A 14,813-nucleotide genomic window follows, 5' to 3' on the forward strand; every position below is an offset into this window, starting at 1 on the left:
AGAGAATCATCGTTTCCATGTAAATAATTTTGTATTTGTTATTTGCTAAGGTCTGAAAGCAGCTTCTTTGGATTCCCGCAAGCACATGTACATGTATCCAATTTTGAAGATAGCTACATGATGCATCCCGTTACTATAAAATCCGGCCTCAGTACATTCCTCTGTCTCCAATCAGACAATTCCTTTAACTGTTCATGTCAGTAAATATTTATTTCTCAATTATACATCTGAATCTCGGGGGGGGGGAGGTGTTTTCGGAGCTTTTCAACAGATTGAAGTACACTTATGGAAGACTGCAGAGTGTTGGGGTCACTTAAGACTTAAAGATGTTGCTTGGAAGGAACTTCAAGAAATTGCTGTGGAGGCCATCAGGAGGCTCAAGGGGAACTTCCAATTCAGCAGCCAAATCAAGTTCCCACTGGGTCAACAACCGCAGCCCTGCAGTTATCAGATCTCTTCCCGTTAGAGCAATTAATCCCAATAAATAACTGAGCTCACAGCATGTTCACGTCTTACAACTCCACTATTAACACGTTTAGATAGGCTAATATTTACTTCCTAAATACTGTGTTTCGATCTGTTTTAGTTTTAGGTTAGGCTGCCAATCGAATGTTCTCGAAAACCTTCTATGACCTGTGGATTGACGAGAAAGGGACCCAGCTGTAGTGAAATGTCAGGGAGGCTCTTGCAGCTGACACAAGCTGCTGAAAAGAGAGCAACGCAGAGGCTGCAGAGACCAGAAATACTTTGGCACAGGGCTGTGCTTAATATAGATCTCAGGCAGATAGAGATTGCTGCTTCGGGCCGTACTGTGAACACTTTCTCCGGGAAGATCCAGGGACATAACGGGACGGAAAGTCTCCTGCAGAAACCCAAACTTGCCCCGCAATCTTCAAGTTGTTGACTCCAGAAGGCACCATGTCAGACTGCAGCCACGAACCTGATGACAAAGAATCTAACAGTGGGGAACTGGATGAGGACGAAATCCTCGCAACTCTGTCCCCCGAAGAATTAAAGCAACTGCAAAACGAGATGGAAGATCTCGACCCTGACCCGCTTGTGCCCTTAGGGCTGAGGCAGAAAGATCATACAGAGAAAGCCCCCACAGGCTCCTTCGATCACAGGTCCCTGATTGACTACTTGTATTGGGAGAAGGAATCGAGCCGACTCTTGGAAGAAGAAAGGATCCCGGCCACTCTGCTAGACAATGAGGCGAGTGTGGTAAATCCGACACATCAGGTAAATGTCACCTGGGAGAACTGGAATGGGTTACAAGAAGGCAGAGTGACTCTGGTTCATTGAAACTCATTGTAACCGTGAAAAAGTAGTGGTGAAGCCTAGATAATAGTACCCATAGTAATTGTGATACTATTTTCAATTACTCACACTATTCACAGTACCTGGGATGTTGGGACTGTGTCAGATAAATGAACCATTTTTCCTTTTATTTCTCCACATTGATGATACCGAATTTTAGTCTCTACTCCATTTCTATCACCATGTGTCCTGTGCCTGTGAGACATACAGTCAGATATATGAACAGAAAATCAGCAGGTTCACCAATGTTGTGAGTTTTAGCTGACTATTATGGTAATATTAGTTCATTTACTTGGTCAGTCCGAAAGGAGTTTAAATTGTGGTTCTGTGACATGGAACAGTGGAAATCTTAATCAGTGCTTAGAAAGTTTTCTAAATGACCCGGTCTGAATCTCCACGGGAGGGCTGCATTCAGTAGTGAGAGTGATGTTAATAACCTTTATGCATGAGCTTTATCAGAGTTAGGAAATTCTACATTACTAAAAGCAAAAAAAATCCCCACAAAACTAAAGGTCTCTTTTTCCAACAGCAAACTGCAACAAAGAAGGCTGAAGGACCACAAACTGAAAAGGAGTGTGAGGGAGAAAAGAGTAAAAGTGAAACAAGAAACAGAGATAATGAAGAAGAAAGTGCCAAATATCTGAATGGAAATGGCCAGTGGATTCAACAAGTAGAAGATGATAAGATGCAGAGCAAAGTGATCAAATACAAATCGGAGAAAGAGAAGGAGACGATGGAGATGATGAAGACACAACAAATCAAAAATCTGCCAGTGACTGAACCTGAACCTAGCCATGAAGACAAAGACAGTAACCCACAGGAGAGATCAGAGAGGATTAGCCCAGATCAACCCTCTGACCAGCAGAAGATTGAAGACACCATTCCCTTGTGCAACAAGAGAGGGCCAGGCTCTTCCACTGAAGAGCAGTGCGAAGGCAATGACAGCAAGAAAGGCAGCGAAGAAGAAATTTCCACACCATCCAACGAAAGCCAAGAAACTACTGAGGTGAAAACAGGTAAACTAAAGACAGGAAAGAAGCTTGGATTGGACAGTAGTTTCCTCAAACTTACTGCAAGGCCTTCAGGGAACCCAACGCTTTTAGATGACTCATTAGCAAATATTCGCAAAAACGAACCTGACCTTAAAGAGGTTAACCTAAACAATGTGGAAAACATCCCAAAAGATATGCTGAAAAGTTTCGTGGAAGCTTTGAAGAAGAACAAGCATGTCACTATATTCAGCATCGCTAACACAGGCGCTGATGACGAAATTGCCTATGCCATGGCCAACATGCTGAGGGAGAACAAGAAAATCATTACCCTCAATATTGAGTCCAACTTCATCTCAGGCAAAGGCATTGTGGCTATCATGAGGTGCTTGCAGTTCAATGAGATTCTCACTGAACTGAGGTTTCACAACCAGAGACATATGTTGGGTCACCATGCTGAGATGGAGATTGCCAGGCTTCTCAAAGCCAACACCACCCTGCTGAAGTTGGGTTATCACTTTGAGCTGCCAGGCCCCAGGATGGTGGTCACCAACTTGCTGAGCCGCAATCTGGATCAACAGAGGCAAAGAAGGCTGGAGCAGCAGAGAAACCAGTATGTGCAGGAACAAGAATTGATGGTGAATGCCTGTCAGAAAATCTCCCCTGGCCTGCTGGAGATGTTGGGTGGATATGTACCCAATCTCTCCACCTTCTGTGAAGACCCTTCCCTCCCACCCAACACCTTTCGCAATCATCCGAAAAGCACTGTTCCATGCGTGCAACTCAGAAAAACTCCCAAAAAACAAAGTAAAAATAAAGCTGGTCAAGACAGAACAAATGGGAATGACAAGCCAAACCTGAAGGCAATGATAAGGTCACTAAAGCCAGTTCCAAGGAATCGAGAAGCACCTGTAGTCGAAGATACCCCTCGAGATCTGTTGTTAAATGATATTCGTCAGAGCAACGTGGCTTATTTAAAACCTGTGAGTAGTATTTCCATAAATTCCCAGTGGTGGTTCATAACTTCTTTCCAATCAACACCATTAATCCACTATCAGTCTTAACTGGTATCAATTTCCCTTGTGCATTCAAGACTTTTGGTTATGCCAAATTAATTTTTATACATTAAAAAAAGTTAAACATTCAATTCACTTCATTTAGCAGTGCTAGAAATGTTAAAACAAAATACTACAAATACTGGAAATCTGAAACAAAAACAGAGGCACTGGAAAAATTCAGCAAATCAAGCAGCATTTGTAAAGAAAGGAAATGTTGACATTTCAGGCTTAATTCTTCATTAGAACTAGAGAACATTACAAATGATTAGTCTTAGCTGATTTGTTGAACATTCTTTGTTCCAATCCTACTCAGGTCCTCTCCCTGATCTCTTAAAAAGGCTTAAAAATTTATCTAGTTTGTGCATCGTGCAAACTTCCATGAACGTACTGCCTTGCAATCATTCCCAGGTATCTATTATCCTCTATTTAAAATTGTGACTCATTTGTTACTTCACTTCTGTTATGCATTCTTCCCCACTCATAGTATAAATATTACATTTCATAGATACCTGTTGAATGTCTTCAGTTCCACATAAACATAACATAAGATGTGCAAATTAATGAATGTTCAGCATCGTTTTGCTGACCTGTACTTTATACAGCTGTGAGATAACAAAAAAATCTATGCAACTGATTCTGAAATAGACAATGTTATTAACGATTGCTGTTGGACATGAACCTTATCACAGTGTACAAATATCACTGACGATAACTGGGACTACTTATACCTATAAACTTGCTTCACCTGTCAACACTAAGCCATTCTTCTCCCATGCTGTAATTTTTTACACATACTAAGATTAACCGTCATTCCAAAAGGCATACATTTTGTCTCATCCAAAAAACAGAAACCAGTAACAAAAGTGGTTAGCAAGCAGAATATTAGACTATGGGTAAAAATTTCCCAGACCATGTGCCCCAGCTGAGACCTTGCACAGAGCAGGTGGCTTATTACAAAGTAATTGTGCACAGTCTGCTATTTTCAGTCTATTCATTTCAATGGATGGAAAATCGAGTGTAATGCCCCTGCAGTTTTCGAATAAACTTCTAGCTGCTTGTGAGACCCTGGCAAGACCTTGGAAAATCTACTTAAGTCTCAGAAAGCACTTCTAACACTCTCTAAGTCGTTGCTGTTACACAATACGACCAAATCTTTAGTATTTTATCCAAATTTGATCATTGAAATCACAAAAAGAAAGAGGCATTTTAAAAAGGGACTTTACCATTTATTAACTGAGAGAATTATGAAGAAAATTTAAAGGGGACGGTATTCTGCTGAATAGTCACCTCATCCTAGATGTTATAAAAGAGATGTCTATACACTGGTCAATAACTCTTAGTTGCCCCTATAACTTATGCTTTGAAATTGCTTGATAGAGCATGTGTGGAAAACCCAAGTTATCTTTCTTTACAACATTGAAGATGTGGTAGCAATACAGCAGGACATGGTTCATCTCAATTGGAGAATATTCTGTTTTCATTGAGTGAAGAAAATTGGAGTAGAGGTAGCTAAGTTTTTTTTATCTTTCAGTACTCTGCCTTTTCTTCTTGCTCCTCTCTGGAAGAGGCTAATTCATGCTAGGGTGAGAATTGATGGGCCTGATGTTATTTTATCACATTTCTTTTCTAAAACTTGACTATTTTCCCATGTATGCTTGCAAACCTCCAATACCTCGCTGGATTGGGCATTCTTAACATCTGGCCAGTAAATGTCAGCAGCTTAGCTCACTTTAACTTCCACACAATTTATTTTCCAGTGGGGAATACTGGATAGTGATTGGAGCAGTTATCATAACCACAGGAGAATTATGGCCAATTGCAGTGCCTATACTCCTCTGCTGATTGAGATAAGCTAACCCAACATAGACTAAAGTTCAAACCTGGGACTTTCACAGCCTGGAAGCTCAGTACCACAGAAAGCTATATAGTTATACAATAAGCTACCAGGAGCTTTAACCAAAATCTTTAAATTATGAGTGACTACATAGAATAGTACAGCACAGAAGGAGGCCATTTGGCCCAACAAGTCTGTGCCAGCTCTGACAAAGGGCAATCCAGTTAGTTCCATTTCCTCACTCTTTCCCCATATCCCTACAATTTTTTCTCCTTCAAGTATTTATCGAATTCCCTCTTGAAAGTTACTATTGAATCTGTTTCTACCACCCATCAGGCTCTAAGAAGAGTAACCCCAACTTCTCCAGTCTATCCAGGTAACTAATTTTTCATCCCTGAAACCATTCTAGTAAATCTCTTCTATATCCTCTCCAAAGCCTTCACATCCTTAGAACCAGAGAATCATAGACAAGTTACGGCACAGAAAGAGACCATTCAGCCTATCATGTCTGCACTTGCGGCCCAACCTAATCCCACCTTCCAGCACTTGTTCCATAGTCTTGCTGGTTACAGTACTTCAAGTGCAGGTCCAGGTACCTTTTAAATGAGTTGACAGTCTCTGCCTCCACCTAAAATGTAGTGCCCAAAATTCGACACTACTCCAGCTGGGGTCAAACTAGTATTTTGTAAACTTTTAGCATAACTTCCTGGCGTTTGTACTCTGTGCCTCTATTCATAAAGCCCAGGACCCTATATGCTTTATTAACTGCTTTGTTAACCTGTCCTGTCACATTCAAAGATTTGCACACAAGCATTCCAAGGTCTCTCTCTTCTTGCACCCCCTTTAAAATTGTACCATTTACCTGGTATTATCTCTCCTCATTCTTCCTACCGAAATGTATCACTTCACATTTTTCTGCATTGAATATCATCTGCTATGTGTTTAACCATTCCAGCAGCCTGTCTATGTCCTTTTGAAGTCTATTACGATCCTCCTTAAGTTTTGTCTCATCTGCAAATTTCAGAATAATCCCTGTATTATTCTTAGGGATGTGCTCACAGGATACTTAGAAAATCATAATATAATTAGGCAGAGTCAACATAGTTTTATGAAAGGGAGGTGGTGGCATAGTGGTAATATCACTGGACTAGTAACCCAGAGGCCCAGGCTAATGCTCTGGTTTGAATCCCACCATGGCAGATGGTGAAATTTGAATTCAATTAATAAAAATCTGGAATTAAAATATCTAGTCTAATGGTGACCGTGAAACCATTGTCGATTGTTGTAAAAACCCATCTGGTTCACAAATGTCCTTTAAGGAAGGAAATCTGCCGTCCTTACCTGGTCTGGCCTAAATGTGACTCCAGACCCACAGCAATGTACTTGACTCTTTAAATGCCCTCTGAAATGGCCTAGCAAACTTCTCAGTTGTACCCAAGGACTGCAGTGGTTCAAGAAGGCAGCTCACCATCACCTTCTCAAGGGCAATTAGGGATGGGCAATAAATGCTGGCCTAGCCAGCAACACCCGCATCCCATGAACACAAAACGAATGAATAAAAAAAAATTGTGTTTGACCAATCTATTAGAGATTTTTGATGATGTAACTGACAGGGTAGATAAAGGGAAACCAGCAGATGTAGTATACTTGGATTTTCAGAAGACATTCAATAAACTGCCACAAAAGAGGGTTGTTACACAAGATTTTTTTATTTGTTTGTGGGATGTGGGCATCACTGGCTAAACCAGCATTTATTGCCCATCCCTAATTATCCTTGAACTGAATGGCTTGCTAGGCCATTTAAGTGTCAACCACATTTTTGTGGATCTGGAGTCACATGAAGGCCAGACCAGGTAAGGACAGCAGATTTCCTTTCCTAAAGGACAATAGTGAACCAGATGGGTTTTTACAACAATCGACAATGGCTTCATGGTCACCATGAGACTAGTTTTAATTCCAGATTTATTAATTGAATTCAAACTTCATCATCTGCCACGGTAGGATTCGAACCCATGTCCCCAAAGTATTAGCTTGGGCTCTGGATTACTAGGCCAGTGACATTACCACTACACTACCACCTCCCCAAGATTTGGGCTTATGAGATTGTAAGAATAATATTAGAATGGATTGGGGATTGGTTAATAGACAGAAAACGGAGGGTAAGAATAAACAAGTTATTGTTGGGTTGGCAGGTTGCAACTAGTGGAGAGCCACAAGGATCAGTTATTTACAATCTATATTGACTTAGATGAGGGAACAGAGTGTAATATATCCAAGTTTGCTGAAAATACAAAGCTGGGTGGGAAAGTGAGTTGTGAGGAGGATACAAAAAGGCTACAAAGGGATAAAAATCTGTTAAGTGATTGGACAAAAAGATAGCTGATGGAGTATAATGTGGGGAAAATGTGAAATGATCCAATTTGGTAGGACGAATAGAAAAGCAGAACGAAAGCAAAATACTTCGGATGCTGGAAATCTGAAACAAAAATGGAAAATGCTAGAAATACTCAACAGATCAGGCAGCATCTGTGGAGAGAGAAACGTTTCAGGTCGCGACCTTTCATCTGAAAAGCAGAATATTTTTTAAAAGGTGAAAGACAAATAAATATTCGTATTCAAAGGGACTTAGGTGTTCATGTGCACAAATCACAGAAAGGTAAGAAAGGGAACATGCAGGTTAAGCAAGCAATTAGGAAGTCTTTGTGGCAAGAGGGGATTGAAGTATAAGCATAAGGAGGTCTTGCTGCAATTATATAGGGCTTACTCCACACCTGGAGTACTGTGTACAGTTTTGGTCTCCTTCCTGAAGGAATTATATACTTGAGTTAGAGGGGGTGCAACAAAGGTTTACTAGATGAATTCCTGGGATGAGAAGACTGTCCTATGAGAAGGGATTGAGTAGAATGGACCTATATTCTCTAGAATTTGGAGAATGAGAGGTGATTTCATTGAAACATATAAAATTCTTAGAGGCTTGAGAAAGTAGATGCTGAGAGTTTGTTTTCCCTGGCTGAAGAATCTAGAACTAGGGGTCATAGTCTCAGAATAACAGGTTGGCCATTTAGGACTGAAATGAGGAGAAATTTCTTCATGCAGAGGGTGGGAATCTTTGGAACATTCTACTCCAGAAGGCTGTAGCTGCTCCAGTGTTGGGTATATTTAAGACTGAGGTGATTAGATTTTTGGGTACTAAAGGAATCAAGGATATGGGGATAGGGCAGCAAAATGGAGTTGATGTTGATGATCTTATTGAATGGCAGAGCAGGCTAGAGGGGCCATATGGCTTACTCCTGCTTCTGTTTCTCATGTTCTTATGTACCCCCATATCCCCAGTATTTGCATATATTAAAAACAGCAGTGACCCGAGTCATGAACCCTGGGGAATACTGTGGTTTACATCCCTCCAGTACAAAAAACAGCCATTCATCACAACTCTCAATTTTCTCAGCCTCAGTTAATTTTATATCCATTCTGTTATTGCCCTTTTTATCCCATGGGCTTAAATTTTGCTCACAAGACTATTATGTGGCACTTTATCAAGCACCTTTCAAAAGTCCATATGCACAACATCAACTATACTTCCCTCATTCACCTTCATCAAAAAACTCAAGGTAGTCAAACACAATTTGCCCTTAATAAATCCATGCTGGCTTTCCTTTATTAGTCCATACTTGTCCAAGTGGCTATTAATTTTCTCCCAGATAATTGTTTCTAAAAGCTTTCCCACCACCAATGTTGAACTGTTTGGCCTTTAGTTGCCAGGTTTACCTTTCTTTTATTCTGACAAGATGTGTAACATTTGCAATCTTCCAGTGCTCTGGTACCACCCTTGTATCTAAGCAGAATTGGAAGATTGTGGCCAGCACTTCCACAATTTCTGCCCTTACTTCCCTCAACAACCTAGGATGCATTCCAACCAGACAGGGTGACCTATCCACATTGAGTATTGCTGCCTTTCTAGTACGTCTTTTATCAATTTTTACCTCGTCCAGTATACTGTGAACCTTCTCATTTACCATAACTTTGGCAAAGTCTTCTTCCTAGGCAGAGCCAAGTAATTCATTGGCTATGAAGTTCTTGATGAGGTGAAAAGCATTGAATTCAAATGTAAAGTTTTTTCCTACTAAGTCATCAGCCCAACAGAGCAAGACAGCACTGTGGTAATTGGTTAAAATCTACTCTGATGTGAAGGAAAAAAATCTTAACTAGGATTTTAACAGAGCTGTTCAGATTATTCTTTCCTCCAGTAATGATGATTAATGCTGACATTTTCTGCCACACGTAAATCTTACATTGTAAAGCCTAAAATTAGAAATTACTGGCAGTGTTTAACACATACAAATGAAACCTTTTGTGTATTTTAGCAGCTGTGTTAACTCGTTTTAAATAAATGGCTTAATGTCTTGACAAAGCCAGAGATATCATACAAAAGAGACGAAAGTTTTCCATTGATATCACCAATAAGTTATTGGCTTAAGGCATAATCAAATGGGGATTAAGGTGTCTAATGTATGTTTATGTGAGAAGTTGTGTCTGTATCCTGTTTCAACTCAACTTTGAACAAAAATGTAAGAAATGGATGACAAGACACATTCCACTCCTGCCCATACACTCCATTCACCAGCAGATTTACCCAAGTATCTGGACACAAAGGTTTGGAGAACTGACAGCAACATATCAAACCCTGGCTAAATGACTTAAATAGTCAAGTTTTGAGTTATGAATAAATTGTTCAAGCTGTGATGTTATTCAGAATATTAGGAATTGTACCACAGTATTTCAACTCACAGTATAAAATATATTTCTAGGAAATACTTTAAAACAATGATCACTACATTATCCCTCTTCTTGCCAATTTTCTTCCTTCTTGCCCTCCTGAAGGTGTTGACTCATTGCTGAGATACTGAACAGCCCCTAGCCCCTCAGCCAAGCAGCCGTTCTTCACATGTAAGCTTAGATGGTGCACATCAGCAGATTGTTCAAGCCAAGCTCAGGTGCTAGGAAACGAGTAGGAAATAGTTGCCTTTCTTTCTCTTTCATTCTTTTAACACTTTGAAATGTAACAGATATATTTTACAAACAAAAACCGAAACTATATAAATCATGTGTGACAGCATAACCATTTTTGACAATTTTCCTATAGTCAACATTCCTCCTTTAACCACAACCACCCAAAACAGATTAATTGGCCTTTCATCTGGATTACTGTTTGTGGGACCGTTCTATGCACAGATTGGCTGTTGCATTTGCCTACATAATAACAATGACTGCACGTTAAACATAATTCATTGGATGTAAACCATTCTGGGATTTTGCGAGATCACAATCAGGTACTATACAAATGCTCTGTCTTTAAGGGCTGATAATAAAATATCCTTGTGAAATTTGTTGTCATTTCACAATTATGTAATTCAACTACATGTTGAAATTCATACTTTTTTTTTATCTTGTTCACAGGTTCCACTTCCAAAGCTGTTGAGTTAGTCTTGTAAATGTGAAGAGCCAGTATGCCAGCTGTTTAGCTAAAATTTCAGAATCGTGCAACAATAGGGATGGAATGTCACAATAAACATTGACAGTTACCTACTGTTTGCATATCTGTGTGGGAACAATTAAGAACAGTTTAAAGGTTTTTTGCATTTAAAAAAACTGTGCATTGAAAGCCTTTTGTCTTAGAAAGTTATTTATTCACTTTGATTTATCATATTTTTTGATGTATCTTTGGATCTGGAATGTATTATAAAATAAAATGATTGAAGTATTAGTTTTGTGTTTATTTTCCATTTTGTTGCATATTCTTTTGACTGCTTTTCTTTGTCACTGAGGTCAGTACAAATTAAGGCCCCATTGAGCAGCCACTGTCCATACCAAGGTTTTTATTTGAATCTCTAACAGAACTATTGTTTAATGCTGCTGTCAATGAAGCAACTCACAAGCTGCTACACTTTAAATGGGTGAAAGGTCAAATGGTAAGTTTTTTTCTACTTTCTTGGCGTATTCAATTCCAGACATTTATTATCATCTAACCTTTCAACTATTAATATAAATCATATCTTTTAAAAAGCCCTATATATTCAAAAATAACTCAAGTTTTCTCGATTGCTGATATCAGCTAAATGGGAATCTCATATGGTTAACATATTACAGAATTTATTTCTTGTGGACAAGGAGTTGATCAGAACATTAAGGGTGCTGCTATACTACAGGTACTGCAATCAGACCCAAGTTACACTGCCTGTTAGTATCACACTCCACCCAGAGACAAAGTGCAGCTCTGCTTATTAGTGGTTACATTTATTGTTAGGAGAAGCAGGTACATGCGGTTTCAAAAACATTGAAAATTAAGTTCAAGAAGCTCCAATGGCCGCCTGGGCTTTGTACTGGCCTAGAGCTATACATAGCATAACAGAATACTTCCTGTGGGTGGTCTTATATCTCTTGGCTTCAGTGTATTCTGGTCAGACCAACCAACTGACAGCTTCATGTGATATGAGTGTTGTTATAACAATGCAGTAAGAAACAAGATTGATACAAGCTTATGCAATGTTTAAGTAGGGTACATGGAGCTGAATTAACAATTTGATAACCTTATCACACACTTTTTTGGAAACTTGACATTTTACAAATCCATCTTTAAAACTAGTCAAATTATAAATCAATCCTTCAGCACAGTTCTGCCTAGAGATTAAATGTATGCTTTGTAATTTATTACATTGATTTTCTTCAAATGTGTCAAGAAAGTCTTGAACCCACAACCTCTGAATCAGAAGTGACAGCATTAACACTGAGCCAAGGACTTTGGACTTTAAATGCATAAGGATCCCAGTGCAGTGGTTAAATATACCTCCAGTATGGTAAAGCCATACAGCCTTGGAAGTTCCAAATTCAATCCCTGGAAGATGCAAAAGATAACATAATGAAACTCAAATCAGTACCCCAAAGAACAGTTAACACTCCAGCTAATCTTCTCCTATCTGAAAGAAAGCAAATCTTTGGCTAATTGAAAATCAAAATTAAGAGACTAAGCCTGAAAGCAAACAAGAGCTACATTGAACTTTGCCAAAAATATGCTTTGTTAATAACTGTAATTCCACTACCATGAACCTGACAAATAAACAACTTTACAAATAGTGTACTTGCTCCCTGAGAGTGGGTCAAGATAGTAGAATAGCAGAAAATTAAGGGGCAAAAGGGATGGAGGAACTTAAAATAATAATCACGAAAGAAAAAGTACTTGGAAAACTAATGGGACTAACGACTGACAAGTCCCTGGACCTGATGGCCTGCATCCTAGGGTCTTAAAACAAGTGGCTGCAGTGATTGTTGGTTGTAATCTTCCAAATTTCCTGGAGTATGGAAAGGTCCCAGCGGATGGGAAAACCACAAATGTAACGCCCCTATTCAAGAAAGGAGGGAGACAGAAAGCAGGAAATTACAGGCCAGCTAGCCTAACATCTATTATTGGGAAAATGCTGGAATTCATTATGAAGAAAGTAGTAGGACATTTAGAAAATTATAATACAATCAGGCAGAGTCAACATGGTTTTATGAGAGGAAAATTGGGTTCAACAAATTTATTCGAGTTCTTTGAGGATGGAACAAGCAGGGTGGATAAAAGGGGAACCAGTAGTGTATTTGAATTTCAAAAAGGCATTCAATAAGGTGTCACATAAAAGGTTATCTCACAAGATAAAAGTGTATGGCATTGGGGGTAATAGTTAGCAAATCCTCTATCCATGCTAATGTAGCAGAAGAGTCAGGATAAATGGGTCATTTTCAGGTTGGCAAACTGTAACTACTGGAGTGCCACAGGGATGAATGTTGGGGCCTCAACTATTTATAATCTATATTAATGACTTGGATGAAGGGACAGAGTGCATTGTAGCCAAATTTGCTGACACTACAAAGATAGATAGGAAAGCAAGTTGTGAAGAGGACAAAAAGGGTCTGCAAAGGGATATAGATAGGTTAAGTGAGTAGACAAAAATTTGGCAGATAGAGTATAATGTGGAAAAATGTGAGACTGTCCACTTTGACGGGAAGAATAGAAAAGCTGATTGTGTAAATGAAGGGAGACTACAGAATACTGCAGTACAGAGGGACCTGGGTATCCTCATACTTGAATCACAAAGGCAGCATGTAGGTACAGCAAGTAATTAGGAAGGCAAATGGAATGTCGGCCTTTATTGCAAGGGGGAACGGAGTATAAAAGTAGGGAAGTATTGCCACAACTACACAGAGCATTGGTGAGACCGCACCTAGTACTATGTATAGTTTTGGTCTCCTTACTTAAGGAGGGATAAACTTGCATTGAAGGCAGTTCTGAAAAGGTTCACTAGGTTGATTCCTGGGATGAAGAGGTTGTCTTTTGAGGAAATGAGCAGGTTTGGCTATTACTCATTGGAATTTAGAAGAATGAGAGGTGAGAAGATTCTAAGAGGGCTTGACCGAATAGATACCGAGAGGATGTTTTCCCTTGTGGGGGAAAATCTAGAACTTAGAGGCACAGTTTCAAAATAAGGGGTCTACCATTTAAGATGGAGATGAGGAGGAATTTCTTCTCTCAGATGGTCGTTAAACTTTGGAATTCTCTTCCTCAGACAGCAGTGGAGGCTGGGTCATTGAATATATTCAAGGTTGACTTAGATTTTTGATCTACCAGGAAGTGGAGTTAAGGCCACAACCAGATCAGCCATGATCTTACTGAATGGCAGAGCAGGCTCGAGGACGAATAGCCTACTCCTGTTCTTATATTCAATTGTAAATTTGGCTAGGTTGAATGAATTATAGCCATTTTTTACTGAGCAGTGGGAATTGTTCCCAAGCAGCCATTGCAGATATGTTGATTGTTGATGTCACTCCAGCTATTACAACAACTTGCATTTATATTGCACCTTTAAGAACATCCCAAGGCACTTCACAAAAATGTTATAAAAAAAAATTGACACCACATAAATTAGGGCAGATGGCCAAAATCTTCATTTTAAGGGAATGTCTTAAAAAGGAAGAACACCAGGTAGAGGTAAAGTGTTTAGGGAGGGAATTCCAGAGCTTAATATGTAGGCAGCTGAAAACACAGCCAATGGTAGAGCAATTAAAATTGGAATACTCAGGAGGCCAGAACTACATCAACACAGGTATCTCAGAAGGTTGTGGGATTGGAGGGTGTTACAGAGATAGGAAGGAGCGAGACCATAGAGGGATTTGAAAACAGGAATGATAATTTTTAAAATCAAGACGTTGCTTGACTTGGAAACAATGCAAGTCAGCAAGCACAGGGGTGTTAGGTGAATGGAACTTGGTGCAAATAAAGACACAGGCAGCAGAGTTTTGGATGAGCTCAAGTTTATGGAGGGTAGAATATGGGAAGCTGGTCAGGTGTACATTGGAATAGTCAAGCCGAGAGGTAACACCGGCATGAACGAGGGTTGCAGCAGCAGATGAGCAGAAACAGGGGTAGAGTTGAGCGATGTTACAATGGTGGAAATAGGTAGTCTTAGCGATGGAGAGAAAATGCATTGAACAGCCAATCTAACATAAAAGCTGATGTATTAAGTGGTTCTGAATCCCCATAAAAAGTACTTACTTATGATGCAAGTAAGAAATTATCCAATC

The 14,813-nt window shown here is 39.5% G+C and overlaps 1 protein-coding gene across 1 annotated transcript; it reads left to right on the forward strand.

Annotated features, from left to right (window-relative positions):
- Nucleotides 1-918: 918 nt before the first annotated feature.
- lmod3 (leiomodin 3 (fetal)) lies at nucleotides 919-10,682 on the forward strand. The gene is made up of 3 exons (XM_068052305.1): nucleotides 919-1,212; nucleotides 1,847-3,289; nucleotides 10,656-10,682. The coding sequence occupies exons 1-3, from the start codon at nucleotides 919-921 to the stop codon at nucleotides 10,680-10,682; spliced, it is 1,764 nt and encodes a 587-aa protein (XP_067908406.1).
- The last annotated feature ends 4,131 nt before the right edge of the window (nucleotides 10,683-14,813 follow it).

Source organism: Heterodontus francisci, chromosome 19 (assembly GCF_036365525.1).
Source record: "Heterodontus francisci isolate sHetFra1 chromosome 19, sHetFra1.hap1, whole genome shotgun sequence".
NCBI classification, from domain to species: Eukaryota; Metazoa; Chordata; class Chondrichthyes; order Heterodontiformes; family Heterodontidae; genus Heterodontus; species Heterodontus francisci.